The sequence below is a fragment of the Mizuhopecten yessoensis genome, unplaced genomic scaffold, assembly GCF_002113885.1.
Source record: "Mizuhopecten yessoensis strain PY_sf001 unplaced genomic scaffold, ASM211388v2 scaffold2741, whole genome shotgun sequence".
NCBI classification, from domain to species: Eukaryota; Metazoa; Mollusca; class Bivalvia; order Pectinida; family Pectinidae; genus Mizuhopecten; species Mizuhopecten yessoensis.
In genome coordinates, this window is record NW_018404696.1 from 669,035 (window position 1) to 685,580 (window position 16,546).

General features: G+C 36.9%; 2 protein-coding genes across 9 annotated transcripts in view; one reads left to right on the forward strand and one right to left on the reverse strand.

Moving 5' to 3' along the window:
- LOC110446506 (putative tRNA pseudouridine synthase Pus10) overlaps positions 1-10,651 on the reverse strand; it is a 37,512-nt gene extending 26,861 nt beyond the window's left edge. Inside the window, exons 1-6 of the mRNA XM_021491682.1 lie at positions 10,615-10,651; positions 9,157-9,291; positions 6,999-7,157; positions 5,708-5,794; positions 1,564-1,598; positions 679-790 (exon numbers count right to left, since the gene is read on the reverse strand). Of these exons, the coding sequence (XP_021347357.1) occupies positions 679-790; positions 1,564-1,598; positions 5,708-5,794; positions 6,999-7,157; positions 9,157-9,291; positions 10,615-10,635 (549 nt within the window). The 5' untranslated portion in view covers positions 10,636-10,651. The remainder of the gene's footprint in view (positions 1-678; positions 791-1,563; positions 1,599-5,707; positions 5,795-6,998; positions 7,158-9,156; positions 9,292-10,614) is intronic.
- Positions 10,652-10,672: 21 nt separating this feature from the next.
- The window catches only part of LOC110446508 (ral GTPase-activating protein subunit beta-like), a 46,644-nt gene continuing 40,770 nt past the window's right edge, over positions 10,673-16,546 (forward strand). For 6 of the 8 annotated variants that reach the window (XR_002462476.1, XR_002462477.1, XM_021491683.1 and 3 more), the window contains exons 1-4: positions 10,673-10,757; positions 13,013-13,349; positions 13,996-14,194; positions 15,387-15,551. Coding sequence is in view for 5 of the 8 variants with exons in the window: in XM_021491683.1 (XP_021347358.1) it covers positions 13,146-13,349; positions 13,996-14,194; positions 15,387-15,551 (568 nt within the window). In the remaining 3 variants the exon portion in view is untranslated. Of the gene's footprint in view, positions 10,758-13,012; positions 13,350-13,995; positions 14,195-14,430; positions 14,451-15,386; positions 15,552-16,546 lie in introns of those variants that run through there. The other 2 variants (XM_021491684.1, XM_021491688.1) reach the window with 2 other exon arrangements.

A 16,546-nucleotide genomic window follows, 5' to 3' on the forward strand; every position in this document is an offset into this window, starting at 1 on the left:
GTACAACTTCAGAGAGATAACCCTGGCAGTCTGTATAGAAAGTCAGAGTACAACTTCAGGGAGATAACCCTGGCTGTCTGTATAGAAAGTCAGAGTACAACTTCAGAGAGATAATCCTGGCTGTCTGTACAGAAGGTCAGAGCATTAACTTATCTTCTAAATCCATCCTTATTGGGTCGTACAAAATTATGCCTATGTAAGGAGGCTTAGAGTAATTGATTTTCAAATTACATAGGTCACTAAACAAATGATATTTTTCATTATTATGACAATCATTATTGTTGTTAATATAGTAATTGGAATGGGAGATTACCAGATTACCCCCCTCTGTAAAAGTCAAAGTCAAAATAATTTATTTATATGATAGTAATCATTTGTATTTAAACTATTGGCTTAAACAAATCACTTACAAAATATAACCAAAGTTAGTTGTATGAAACTTATCAGCTCAACAATAAATTACACAAAATATAACCAAAGTAAGTTGTACAATAAATTACACAAAATATAACCAAAGTTAGTTGTATGAAGCTTATCAGCTCAACAATAAATTACAGTCAATTTCATATCAGTCCCATTTTCATAATTATCAAAACTTGACTTTATGTAAGATTAACGTAGTGAAGCTTGACATAGCGGGCTACATACCATTAGTTGTACATGTAAGTATGGTATTACCTTTTGATCAAATGGTACAAGTAGAGAATCTCCAAGCAACGGTCCAGCCGTCCACTTCCAGACATCCTTGACCCTTGCAATGTCAGCCTCCGTCACGCTCTCATACACTGACCTACATCAAGTAGATTGTTAAGACAGAACTATGTATCAAACTTATGAAACAAAAGAAAACAGCTGACATGTCTAAGAGAAGTTTTAGCAATTACACATTGGCATTTAGGGGATAAGCCTACTTTATATTGACATTTGCAGTGGTATATTGTGATAATACTGTTGCAACTGGAGTTTTACTGGTAATGCGGAGCGGAACCAGTAAAACGGATATTTGCGACAGTTTAATCATGATATACTGCCCGAATCACAAAATACAGTATGGTTATCCCCATTCTAGCTCATGCAAGCCAAAACCATCAAAAGAAACAATGATTTTAAGATATTTTGAGTGTTTTCTTCAAATTCTGGGTCACTCTGCCGTGGATTGGTGACGTCAGGAATATTCAAAGTGACGTGGAATTACCTTGACCTTTCGGGGTGACACTTTTGTCTGTGACATCATGAATAATCAATTACATGAAGTGTCAGGGTCAGTTGGGGTCATTGAGGTAAATAGCAAATTCCACCTGGACTATTTGCGGACAGTAAATCGTGGTTATGCTGTCACAATTATTTTGACTGACCAATCAAATGTTGTGTGACATCTCAAATGAATGAGATTGTGATATGTACTTTGTAAAGTTCACTCACACAACCTGATAAATGTTCCAAAAAAAGGAGTGATAAAACAAGCAACAGCTGAAAATTAAATGAGATCTGTATCAACATTTCATCAACCAAACAACTACAACTTACAGAGTAAGATGTTCATATCATAAACGAGGAACTCACTTGAATTTATCCCGTAAGTGTACTAAAACGGCTCTCTGAAATAGAAAAGTTCAATATGAGTATGCTATCACTACTGTACAGTAATCACTTATCGTTACTTTGAGGATGGTATCACTACTGTACAGTAATCACTTATCGTGACTTTGAGTATGCTATCACTACTGTACAGTAATCACTCATCGTTACTTTGAGTATGCTATCACTACTGTACAGTAATCACTCATCGTTACTTTGAGTATGGTATCACTACTGTACAGTAATCACTTATCGTTGCTTTGAGTATGCTATCACTTCTGTACAGTAATCACTTATCGTTACTTTGAGTATGCTATCACTACTGTACAGTAATCACTTATCAATACTTGGCATTTCTACGATCTACATTTACATGATGGGAATCACTGTCTGATTATGTCATCATAAGTTCAAAACTAGTTCTTCAACGGCATCAATTTTAAAATTAACAGGAGGAATTCATCACAGCAATCTCAAGCCTGGTGATGATCAAGCTTGTTGTGATTAATTCCTCCTGTTTATATTTACATATTTCATTAATCGCCCTGCATACATTTGGTACCCACGCTCAACACCCCACTCAACACCCCACTAACTTTGGACTGGTGTTGGCTCTATTTTCCTGTTTAACATAAATTATAAGTGATCCACTACAGCCAATGATCTGTTTGTACTTTACCAGCTGTAACTGATTATTGTGTAAATACAGGTTACAGATGAGAAAACAAAGCACTTCATTATAATCAAGCATTCCACTTTTTTGAGAAGTAAATGATTTAACCGACCCGTACAGTTAGTGAGACAAACACAGGTAAACACCACATATCTCACTGCTGCTTACCACAACATTCAAGGATCAGAATCTATTATGTGTCCCCAAATTACTGTTAATGATTTAAACCAATGTTGTATCTCATGAGCGTAACAAGTTTGGAACAAGAGGCCCAATGGGCCTGCATCGCTCACCTGGTATTCATTTCACACTTGTAACCTTAAAAGTTAAAATATCAGTATTTATGACCAAGTCATTCAAAAGAACCTGTTAAAAGATTTAAAAACATTTGACCCTGTTACCATGAAAGTCAAACAAGGTCATTACGTTGAACAAACTTTATAGCCCTTCATCTCAGCACACAACTTGCAAAATATCACCACCCTAGACCTTTTGTTTATTGAGATTAGGTCATATAAATGTTTATACTATTTGACTAAATGTGACCTTGAAAGTGGGTCAAGGTCATCCAAATGTAAAAGTTTGATAGCCCTTCATCCAAGCTCACTACTAACCAAATATCAACATTCTAGGCCTTATGGTTATTCAGAAGAAGTCGTTTAAAGTTTTAAACATATTTGAACCCTGTGACCTTGAATATGAGTGAAGGTAATTCATTTTAACAAACTTGGTAGCCCTTCATCCTAGCATACTACTGGCCATATATCATCATTCTGGGCCTTTCAAAAGGGTTATTCAGAAAAATTGATTTAAGATTTTAACATATTTGACCCCTGTGACCTTGAATAAATGTCTAGGTCATTATTTTTATCAAAGTTGGTAGCCCTTCATTCTAGCATGCTAATTGCCAGATATCATCATCCTGGTCCTTTTGATTATTCAGAAGAAGTTGTTAAAAGTTTTTTAAAGACAAGTGACCCTCTGTCAACTTGAATATGGGTAAAGGTAATTTATTTGGACAAACTTGGTAGCCCTTCATCCCAGCATGCTATTGACCAAATATCATCACCCTGGGCATTTTGGTTATCCAGAAGAAGTTGTTTAAAAAGTTTTTAACATTTTTGACCCCTGTGTCCTTGAATATGGGTCAAGGTCATTCATTTGAACATAATTAGTAGCCCTTCATACAAGTATGCTACTGGTCAAATATCAACATTCTGGGCATCATGGTAATTCAGAAGAAGTCGTTTAAAAGTTTTTGATATATATTTGACCCCCGTGACCTTTAATATGAGTCAAGGTCATTCATTTTAACAAGCTTGGTAGCCCTTCATCCCAGCATGCTCAAGACTTAATATCAACATCCTGGTCCTTTTGGTTATTTGAAAGAAGTTGTTTTAAGTTTTTAAAGACAATTGACAATTGTCACCTTGAATATAGGTGAAGGTCATTCATTTGAACAAATTTGGGTAGCCCTTCATCCCAGCATGCTACTGACCAAATATTATCATCCTGGGCATTTTGGTTATCCAGAAGAAGTTGTTTAAAAAGTTTTTAACATTTTTGACCCCTGTGTCCTTGAATATGGGTCAAGGCCATTCATTTGAAACAAAATTAGTAGCCCTTCATACAAGTATGCTACTGGTCAAATATCAACATTCTGGGCATCATGGTTGTTCAGAATAAGTCGTTTAAAAGTTTTTGATATATTTGACCCCTGTGACCTTGAATATGAGTCAAGGTCATTCATTTTAACAAACTTGGTAGCCTTTCATTCCAGCATGCTCAAGACTAAATATCAACATCCTGGTCCTTTTGGTTATTTGAAAGAAGTTGTTTTAAGTTTTTAAAGACAATTGACAATTGTCACCTTGAATATAGGTGAAGGTCATTCATTTGAACAAATTTGGGTAGCCCTTCATCCCAGCATGCTACTGACCAAATATTATCATCCTGGGCATTTTGGTTATCCAGAAGAATTTGTTTAAAAAGTTTTTAACATTTTTGACCCCTGTGTCCTTGAATATGGGTCAAGGCCATTCATTTGAACAAAATTAGTAGCCCTTCATACAAGTATGCTACTGATCAAATATCAACATTCTGGGCATCATGGTTGTTCAGAATAAGTCGTTTAAAAGTTTTTGATATATTTGACCCCTGTGACCTTGAATATGAGTCAAGGTCATTCATTTTAACAAACTTGGTAGCCTTTCATTCCAGCATGCTCAAGACTTAATATCAACATCCTGGTACTTTTGGTTATTCGAAAGAAGTTGTTTTAAGTTTTTAAAGACAATTGACCCCCCTGTCACCTTGAATATAGGTGAAGGTCATTCATTTGAACAAATTTGGTAGCCCTTCATCCCAGCATGCTACTGACCAAATATTATCATCCTGGGCATTTTGGTTATCCAGAAGAAGTTGTTTAAAGTTTTTAACATATTTGACCCGTGTCCTTGAATATGGTTTAGGTCATTTATTTGAACAAACTTGGTAGCCCTTCATTCCAGTTTGCTTCTGGCCAAATATCATCACCCTAACCCGTGTGGTTATTAAGAAGAAGTTGTTTAAAGTAAAACATTGACTCTCTCTGGACTATGGACGGACGGACGACAGACGCTGCACCAGAGCATAAGCTCACTCTCGTATCAGAACACACACAGGTACAGTCAGGTAACATATACTTACCTCTCGTATCAGGACATACACAGGTACAGTCAGGTAACATACACTTACCTCTCGTATCAGAACACACACGGGTTCAGTCAGGGAACATATACTTACCTCTCGTATCAGGACACACACAGGTACAGTCAGGCAACATATACTTACCTCTCGTATCAGAACACACACAGGTACAGTCAGGTAACATTCATTTACCTCTCGTATCAGGACACACACAGGTACAGTCAGGTAACATACACTTACCTCTCGTATCAGAACACACACGGGTTCAGTCAGGGAACATATACTTACCTCTCGTATCAGAACACACACAGGTACAGTCAGGTAACATATACTTACCTCTTGTATCAAGACACACACAGGTACAGTCAGGTAACATATACTTACCTCTCGTATCGGGACACACACAGGTACAGTCAGAGATCATATACTTACCTCTCGTATCAAGACACACACAGGTACAGTCCGGTAACATATACTTACCTCTCGTATAAGAACACACACAGGTACAGTCAGAGATCATATACTTACCTCTCGTATCAAGACACACACAGGTACAGTCAGGTAACCTCCACTTACCTCTCGTATCAGAACACAAACAGGTACAGTCAGAGAACATATATTTACCTCTCGTATCAAAACACACACAGGTACAGTCAGGGAACATACACTTACCTCTCGTATCAGAACACACACAGGTACAGTCAGAGAACATATACTTACCTCTCGTATCAAAACACACACAGGTACAGTCAGGGAACATATACTTACCTCTCGTATCAGGACACACACAGGTACAGTCAGAGAACACAGGAAACTTTTAAACTCGTACTCAGCTTTAGTCACATAATCTTTTATCTAAAAAAAAGAAATTTCAAAGTGTCTGCTTAATGTACTGCTGTAATGGCTACAAAGCTTTGAGTCAAGGAATATGGAAATCAAAACCTGGAGCCAGTGTAAATCATCATACAACATGTATCACTAACATTTCAAAACCTGGAGCCAGTGTAAATCATCATACAACATGTATCATTAACATCTCAAAACCTGGAGCCAGTGTAAATCATCATACAACATGTATCACTAACATCCACTAGAGTACAAGGTTGGTTAAGTATGAACACTGTTCATGGGTTAATAATTATGTATCATATGACAATAATACTTGATCAGTGTGCAGTTGTGATTTTTGCCAAATATACCATGCACATTTGTTTTGACCACACACCCTCGTTTTGACCATACACCCTAGTTTTGACCACACACCCTTGTTTTGACCACACACCCTTGTTTTGACCACACACCCTAGTTTTGACCATACACCCTAGTTTTGACTACACACCCTAGATTTGACCACACACCCTAGTTTTGACCATACACCCTTGTTTTGACCACACACCCTAGTTTTGACCATACACCCTTGTTCTGACCACACACCCTAGTTTTGACCACACACCCTTGTTTTGACCACACACCCTAGTTTTGACCACACACCCTTGTTCTGACCACACACCCTTGTTCTGACAACACCCTAGTTTTGACCACACACCCTTGTTCTGACCACACACCCTTGTTTTGACCATACACCCTTGTTTTGACCACACACCCTAGTTTTGACCACACACCCTAGTTTTGATCACACATGTTTTGATCACACATGTTTTGATCACACATGTTTTGACCACACACCCTTGTTTTGACCACACACCCTTGTTTGACCATACACCCTAGGTTTGACCACACACCCTGGTTTTGACCACACACCCTTGTTTGATCATACATCCTTGTTTGATCATACACCCTAGGTTTGACCACACACCCTGGTTTTGACCACACACTCTAGGTTAGACCACACACCTTTGTATCGACCACACATGTTTTGACCACACACCCTTGTTTTGATCATACACCCTTGGTTTGACCACACACCCTTGTTTTGACCACACACCCTTGTTTTGACCATACACCCTTGTTCTGACCACACACTCTAGTTTTGACCACACACCCTATTTTGACCATACACCCTAGTTTTGACCACACACCCTATTTTAGACCAACACACCTTTGTTAAGAATGGTTTGTCCAGATACTGTTGTAGTATACCGAGACAGGCTGGACAAGGCTGATCATTACTTGGACTCATATCAACATCTATGTTGTCACTTGTATCTGGTTCAGCAGACGATCTCTTCTTCATGTCATTTAGGGTCTCCTTTAATGTCTGCAGGGACAAATGTTATCAAGATGTTAATTTTGATCTGACAATGAACATATTTCTATCTGGAATTTAACGACTCACCAACATATTGTTGTACCATTAAAAGCATTGATTCCTATGAAGAATTCTAGTCAAGATCTTTGGAGATGATGATTTATCAATGGAAAAGATAAGAACAAAAGTTCACCGAAATAGTCTATTTCCTCTCACTTGCTCAACAGATATTTAATTTTCATTTTTCATGATGTTTATTGTCCATCATGACAAGAGGCCCAAAGGGCCTGTATCACTCACCTGGATATGTTTAAAGTACTTGTTACGAGGTAAAGATATAGCACTCCATGGTAGGTGCTGTATGTACATATGAAATTTCAGAAAGATCCATCCAGTATTTCTGGAGATATAGCGAGAACAAACTTCAGATGTCAAAATCCAAGATGGCGACCCATTGGCCATCTCGTCGTAATGAAAACACCCTTATAGTAACAGGCACTACTAGACAACTTGATGGAGACAAAATTTGGATAACATCTCGGAATCTCTATGGTGGAAGAAGGATTTCAAAGGTTTTACCCAAACACCTATGGGGCCCTGTCCCTCTGCCCCCAGGGGGGGGGGGGCTTAATATATACTCCTATCATTTATACAAAATTGAGAACCCTTGGCGCAAGGATGCTTCAGACTAAATTTGGATAAAATCCCTTTATCCCCATGGTAGAAGAAGGATCCCCCCCCCCATATTGGGCCCCTCTCCTCTGCCCCTTGGGGGGAAGGGGGGGGGGGACACCCACAGTTTATAGAAAATAGAGTGCCCTTGGCCTAAGGACAATCCATACCAAATTGGGATGGAATCCTTAATCCCTATGGTAGAAGAAGGATTTTTTTTAAAATTTACCACTATTTCCCCTATTTGGCCCACTCATCTGCCCCCAGGGGGGCAACACCTACCGTATATACAAAATTTAGTCCCTGTGGCCAAAGGATGCTCCAGACTAAATTGGCCATGGCATAAGCTCACTTGCCCTTTTGGCAGGTGATCTAAAAATCAGATATTGCCTTGTTGGGGTCCTGGGACAGGGACAGGGGAGGGACAGGAACAGGGACAGGGGAGGGACAGGGGAGGGACAGGGACTGGGGAGGGACAGGGGGACAGGGACAGTGGATGGAGAGGGGAGGGAGAGGGGGACAGGGACAGGGGACGGAGAGGGGGACAGGGACAGGGACAGGGGAGGTNCATATAGTATAAAATATGTATTTGATCTTTATTCATTGATTCATTTTGTTAGCTCATAATTGTTTTCTACTTTCATTCTTGTGATTCTTACATAAAGCATATACTGGTAATAATATTAACTTAATTTAGAAATACATGTATTTTTTTTATGATGGTCACATATTAAACATGTATTGGCACATACATATATTTATATATACTAGTAAAGAGAGAGCTGACTATGTTAGCATCTAGTCCATTTGTTTCAAAACATCATAAGAGTATCTATAAGTTCTAATGAAAAATGTGGCAAATATTAAGTTATGTAATTTATTCTATTTCACAGCCATGGAATTATCACATCTCAAACAGATACCATGGTCAACCATAAAGTACATAGCTATATTAGTATACTAATATCTATGTTTATATTACTTGTGGTATTTGGAACAATAATGTAATTTATCTCAATGAATTGACACCCTAACCAGATCATCTGTTTCAGGTGCAAAGATAATTAGAGAAAAAAGTAGGAGAATTAAAAATCAAAATAGTAATTTTAAGAGAACAGTAGTATTGAATTACATGAAAAAAATGTATAAACATACCTTTACACAGTCATATTACTTATTTTAAGCAAATTTATTACTTTAAATGATCTTTCATAACAGGGTTATTTATTTGGACATTTGTCAGTTATATTTCTGTGAGTGAGTTGGATTAGTTGTATGTACAGTGAAGGGTTAAGTGATCGAGTGGTGACATCCTGAAGTGATAAAACACACATACCTCTTGGTAACACTTAAACCTTGATGCACTTTTTTCTCCCAGAAATCTAAATATGCATCTTGGGCAACAACCACATTTCTCCAGACAGGTAATAATATCAGCTGTTGTACTGTCATCGTTTGCAAACGATTCCACCTGAAATATGAATTTAATGTTATTTACATGTATTTGATAAGCACATGTTCCTTAATATCACTTGAAAATAATATATCATAACAGGTTATGATTAACTTTTAATCCATTTTGTAACACCCAACAATTTAAAGCTGATTTCTGGTGAACTTGTAGTCAGTAAATGGACTTATACCCACTTTTTGTGATAAAGCACATAATCCTGAATACTTAAATAACTATTTAATTACTTTGAAAACAAGTAAACATATGTTAATGGGTTTTTTAAATTTGGTAAGGAGCAGGTCAATCCAGTTGTCATCAAATACAACTGGTCCAGTGGGCTATCTTATCACTTTCACTTAAGTCAAGCCCCGAGAAGCAAAGGACAATTAAGTCATGAACTGTTATTATCAAGTAATTGATTAATAGCAAAACTTACGTCACTCCATTCATTATTTCAATATTTTATGTTGTAACGTCATGATGACCACATTTTACTTTATCAAAATTTCATAGGTATATCAGTTAAGTAGGAACAACACTAGCTGTGTTAGATTTAGGGCCCCTTTGTTTACTTGTTGCATGAACAGAAATAAAGCAGAAGCCCTCAGCAACAGAACAGACATTTCTTCTTTACTTTCTGAAGTCCAAATTGGCATCATTTAAATACTCAATATATAACTGTGCAAAAGGTAAAACAAAACGCCAAAAATGGGCACAGGTCTACATCTACATCTTTCACTCTTCTGTCAATCAGTTGACCATTACACAGTGTTGCACAGCATTTCATCAGACTGAATATATATATATATTATAGGTAAGCAAACATTTGAATAAGACTATTTTGGCACAGGCATGTTAGCCAGCTCCTGGAATACAAATACATTTTGAACTTTACTATAAAAGAGGCTAAATTCAACATCCTGATGTCTAAAAAGCAATTAGTATGAATAATCGTTTCCCTAAGGTTGCATAAGTTTAAGTCTCAAGCATTTCACATTTTATATTAGTCATGTTGTCAGTTTGTATGTCACTCGCGTTTAATCTTTCTGTAAATTATATGTACGTCCACACTTGATCACAGAACTAACCAAAAATATCGCCTTTATGAATAAAACCTTAGACCAAAACGTAAAACATCAAAATGAAAGTAGACTAAAAATACATGTGCTTTCCCGTACGTATGGACATTAGAGCTACACAAAATTGTACGAAATTTAAAAGAACAGTTGGAGCAAAGGTATCATCTAAGTTAGGTTTGACATAGTTATTGTAAAACATCCATTGATGCTTGTCGCTCAGCTTAAATAAATCGAAAAAGAAGCGAGTAATATTTCGCAGCACCTGTTCCATGGTGGCGTCCATATTGAAACACAGCTCCACCTATAACAGGAAGTAAAGAGTTATCTTCCGTGTTTTAATTTTTCAGGCGTACGACTTCGATAATGTAGGAAAATTGCATGCCAGACTTGGTAGATCGGTGAAAAGTAGGTACCCATGGTAAATTATCATCTTTGTCACTGCATATGGTAAAGCATCATAAAAAATGTTGCATTTTATTAATGTTCACTCCGACATAACACCTGTGTATAGGTTAATTAAGCTACTGTCATTACTACATTACTGAGTGAACAGATGAATGTTTTCATTGGTGAAAGAATTACTTAATATTTTTAGTTGACCCTGCTAGACTAGGCTCACTAGCCACATCTCATCTGTACAGTACTATAAAATCATGGAGTTGTTAATATCATACTCAAATACCAAAGCAAATGCTCGTTGAAGTATGCATACATGTATGTAGCGAATGAGCCCTCTTGTCAGTTTATGGAGGATTTCTCGTGCAGTATTAATATATATTTGGGCTTTTAGTAGCTATTTGTCTCATAAGTGTATTTGACTCCCCAAAATTAGATGTGTATACCTGTGCATGATGACATGTGCACTGTTGACTGTACATGTTTTAATGTTGACCCTCTGAATTTCAAGGAAAACGTTTATTTGTGTTATTCTTAATCTGTTAATGTCAATGATCAACTGAAATCCCTGTAGGATCCATTCACAATTAGGAATGCATTAATTAATTATATTAACTGATTAACAGGTTGGGCACAACGGCTCATGTGGGTAATAATCTTGCATTTGGGGAACAGTTACCCATTTCAGTAACAATTTTATTACTGGGAAATAAAGTGAAATGAAAACATACAAATTAAAGTTCTTTTAAAAACTTTGAGCAAATCCAATAAATAACACAACGTAGTACATTTGTTCACAAAAAGTTATCAATTCTGACATCTAAATTTTGGTGAAAATGACTAATAACCATACCAGTGATTTTTGTCAGGTTGTTTCGGTAACAAGTCGTTTCATTAACAAGACGAAAGTCGTTTCGGGACTTTTTCCATGTTGTTTTGGGACATGTAAAAAGTCGTTTAGGGATTTTTCATTTTTTTAAAGGTTTAAACAACTTATCATAGCCTTCTCCCGTCATACATTTATACATTTACCCTTACATGATTTTAATTTAATTTCAATATAGCAAAAATAAAATGCTTAAAACATTGTTAGAATCAGTGTTAACTCATTAATGTCAAAAATGGAGAATATATGTAGTGAATTGAAAACATATTACATGTATTACAATATCAAACAAGAAACCCTGTCACGGACTGTAATGTGACATTTATTTTAAGGGACACTTTCATAGACAAAGTAATAAACTACTATGGTGTTCAACCGTATCTGCTATTGTCTCAAATGGCAGAAGAGGCATTTGTACTAAAGCTCTATTCAAAGGAACCATAGACAATCATGATTTTGATAACAAAACTGTGTGCTGTGAATTTGCGTAAGACAGTGCTTATTTTTCCTTTGGAAAGCAGCACAGATATATTTCAACGCTGCAGACCTAGCATAATGTAAACTTTAACAGATTGAATGTAAGGGTGAATACACCCTCCCGCAAAGAACAATGATACAATGAACGATAACGAAATATGTACATTGCATAATTTTCTTATTCTTAATTTTGTATTATACACTCTCATTTTTGAGGAATAAAGAATGATGATGATGATGGTGATGCAGGTCATAGTCTAAAACCATACTTGTGTATTTACAGGACTTTTAATGAAACGGGAGCGAAATGTAATTTATAAATGAAAATTATATATGTCCCAAAATGACTTGATTAAGTCCCGAAAAATCATGTGTCATGTCCCGAAACGACTTTGTTACAGAAACGACCTGTTACCGAAACGACTAGCATTCATTTTTTCTGTGTGCTATTTATAGCTACGCTACAACACACTATAAACAATGCACTGCATTTCCATCTCCTTTTATAGTACTAGTGATGCCCATAACCAGCCACTCTTTTATAGTACTAGTGATGCCCATAACCAGCCACTCTTTTATAGTACTAGTGATGCCCATAACCAGCCACTCTTTCAATAGTGTACACACTGAAAGCAGATATTTGAACCTTGGTTGTAAATAATGTCGGGGTTTTTTTGCAATGAAAGATTTTGAAAAAGTAGGGAGGTGTGTAAACGGCACTGGGTGATCATGACTGCCCGTAACCTGTGAGGGAATGTAATCGATTTACATTAAAGCATCCATCTATAGCTAGAGTATGGAGGTTTGAAGTTCACGTCCCTGTCTGGCCAGGTTGCCTTTTCCCTCTGCTGTTGAAGTAATCAGACCTACTAACATCAGGATATATACCTTTGTGTTTCAGTAGGTGACACCTGACCAGCATTATGATGATTCTCAATGGTGACTAAATCAGGAACATGAACTGTGAGCAGTAATTGATGAACCATGTATGCCGAGTGGTCCTTGCAGTGAGCCATATTTATAAGTAGGGAACCATGTATGCTGAGTGGGCCTCACTTCAAAATGACATCCAGTGTGACAAGGCCAACCAGAGTGTCCTACACAAGTTCCCTCCCCTTGTCGGCCGAGATGTGGCCTTTACGGTGGTCAAGCACATCGCGTCCAGTATCAATCACGCAGCCAATAACTCGGAACCCTCAAACCTCAACACTGACAAAGATGTTAAGTGGGCAATGGAGGTAAAGATCTAGATCCTCCTTTCTTTGTATCCCATTTCTACCTGAATTAGTAATCTCTTGTTGATGTAAGTCTAAAAGCAATACTGTACCAGTAGTATGACTGCAGTGCTAGCTGTTACAATTGTACAAATGTTCAACATAAGGTGAACACTTTTATGCTAATTGAATTTCATGTCTGATCATTTGAATACTAAAAAATGAGAATATTGAATCTGTTTTGGCCAGTAACAAACACTAATGCCTAATATAGCTATTTCGGTGTATTTTAAGCAGACAATCTACACAGTATGTTGGCTTTTCCAATAAGGTTTTCGTCCAAGGTTTGGCTCTTCTGAACAACTTTGTTATCACTACTTTTCAGAAAGTACCTGACAGATCTTTCAAATTTCGTGTACCAATTCCCCTTGGTCCTAGCTGTGGTTTTTTTGTGTGAATTTTTTATGATATAAAGAACAATATGGCTACCAGGTAGATGTTTTGGATTTTAGTGTAAAAGTTTGTTATTACCATTTTTCAGAAATTTATGAACATGTCTAGACCTGTCTCAAATTTTGTTAACAAAATACCTTTTGGTTCTGATAGTGCAATTACAACATATTTTTGTTTTTGAATTTAGAGAATATGATCTGATTTTTCACAACTAAAGGTGCTGTGTTTTGGGCTGAGCCTACCACTGGCAGAGCATGAGACGATCAAGGAGTGTGTTCTTGTGTACTTTGAGTGGTTGTCCGCGTGCACTTCACCTAAAGTATGCGTTCCGCGGCCTGTGAAGGAAAATCCAAACCCATACGCTCAGGACATGATACACCACTTACTGAACTTGTTTGTGCCACGTCCTGGCTCAGGTAGGTCTTGTTTGTGCCACGTCCTGGCTCAGGTAGGTCTTGTTTGTGCCACATCCTGGCTCAGGTAGGTCTTGTTTGTGCCACGTCCTGGCTCAGGTAGGTCTTGTTTGTGCCACATCCTGGCTCAGGTAGGTCTTGTTTGTGCCACGTCCTGGCTCAGGTAGGTCTTATTTGTACCACGTCCTGGCTCAGGTAGGTCTTGCTTGTGCCACGTCCTGGCTCAGGTAGGTCTTGTTTGTGCCACGTCCTGGCTCAGGTAGGTCTTGTTTGTCCCCATTCCTGGTTCAGATAATGCAAGTCTTGTTTGCCTGTTTCTTTAAATTGCTGTCCCAGTTACAAAATTTAGGTCAGTTTGTGCCACTTCCTAGCTCAGGGAGGTCCTTGTTTATCCCATTTCCAGCCTCCATAAAGTCTTGTTGTCCCGTACATATATAATACAAAGACAGGGGTTAGAGTTAAAGATAAGTGAAATCTTTGCATAATCAATTGCCATTCTGCACTCTCATTGGTCTAGGCCAAAATACTAAAGTTTCTGTTAAGGAATTAGCTTTATTATCATTCGATTTTGATTAAACTTAGTAAGTATGTACATTTCACAGATTAAGGCTAAGTTTTAAGTTGAGCAAAATCTGTGCGTAACTAATTAGCATATTGTGCTTTGATTTGCTGGCAGTTTCTGAACATTTACTTAATCAAATATGACCTGATTTGGATAAAACTTGTTCAGGATTTATATTATACAAAGACGAAGGCTAAGTTTGATGTTGAACAAAACATCAATGATATGATACTAAATATGATGTAAAAATTATGTAAATATTATGTTAAAAATTCTGATTTTGTTTAAAGATACAATTACTAAAACAAAATAAAAATATAAAGAATGTGTTTGGAAACTTGTACATAATTATATGTTTAACTACTGTTATATAACTACAATGTCAGGGAGTCTTATAAATCAAAGATTTGATTATATGGCTTATGTCAGGGAACTTTTATGAGGGCTTTGAATTTGTGTATAATCAAGTGACAATTAAGCTACAGTTTGCCTTCTGTAATACAGACTGTGTCTCCAGCTCACGATATATAACTTGTCTGTGTTAGGTATACCAACATACTACAAGTGCTTGTTATGTGTTTCTCATTAAATGTTATAAATGTATCGCTGTGATGATATGTGACCTACTTGTAGGAGTGGACTTAGTAAAGAGACAGGCACTGCTCTGTCACCGAGTTCTCCGGTGTATAGAAGATGTCGCAGAAAAGTCGAACGTGTTGACGAGGGACACCTGGGAAACGTTGCTGAGGTTTCTCCTGGCGGCCAACGACAGTTTACTGTCTCCGCCCACGGAAAAAGGTGGGGCTATATCAACCAGGAATAACACGAGGATAAATGGTTATCTTTGGTTTTGCATAATGTTCCTGTTTGTACATGAAATGGCATGGTGTTTCTTGTATACTAACATCAGACTCGAGATCATGTTTGTAGATTTAGAATAAAAATCTAAATTAAAGCAGACTTTTGATATCGGCTACTACTGGTACTCCATTTTCGTTGACTACATGCTACCTTACACATGTTATCATAGATATGTGTTGTAGTTGTCTCCCTTGAATTAAATCAAGCTTTGTACCAGTAATATGGTATGATTCAGTAAATTTTTCAAAAATGTAATAATATTCATAAAAAAAAACGAAATTGTGGAATTCCTTTTTGAAAATGATGCATGTGAGTAAGGTAGCATACTCCTTTAAATATTCACACTCACTATTATACATTGAAGGTATGGACTAATCACTTATATCTTATTGCTCTGTTTAAATGCGGACATGTTTACCAATTCATGAAATATAGGCATAGTTGCTAGAGTACAGAATTCATGCTGAGCGTACAAATATAAGTACACTATATTTGTTGGTAAAACCAGTTCACCCGTCATAGCGTTAGTGTGCAAAACATGTCCGAAAGAAAAACATTCATTTCTATTATAGTTTCTGGTTTGTTACTACAGAAATTTTGTTTAACAAGGAAAAATATATCCTTATCTCTATTTTCCTTTTTTTTGTATGATTACATTTTACAATAGATTACATTTTTTCATAACACAGTTATGCATCTAGACTGACATTCTGAGTATATGTTATTAACTTTCTGTTATGAATTTGATTTATTTAGCAATTATAGTTCAAGTTTGTGGCCTGTTACAACCAACATTGATTGAGCAGTATCTCCACTTAGCTTTCCATCTGTTTTATTTATTTTCTAGCTTCCTGGTAAGAACATTTTTCTGCCATTTGTGGTCTAGATGTCTGCATCGGAAATACTTTTGGATAATGTCCATTTTGTTTTGT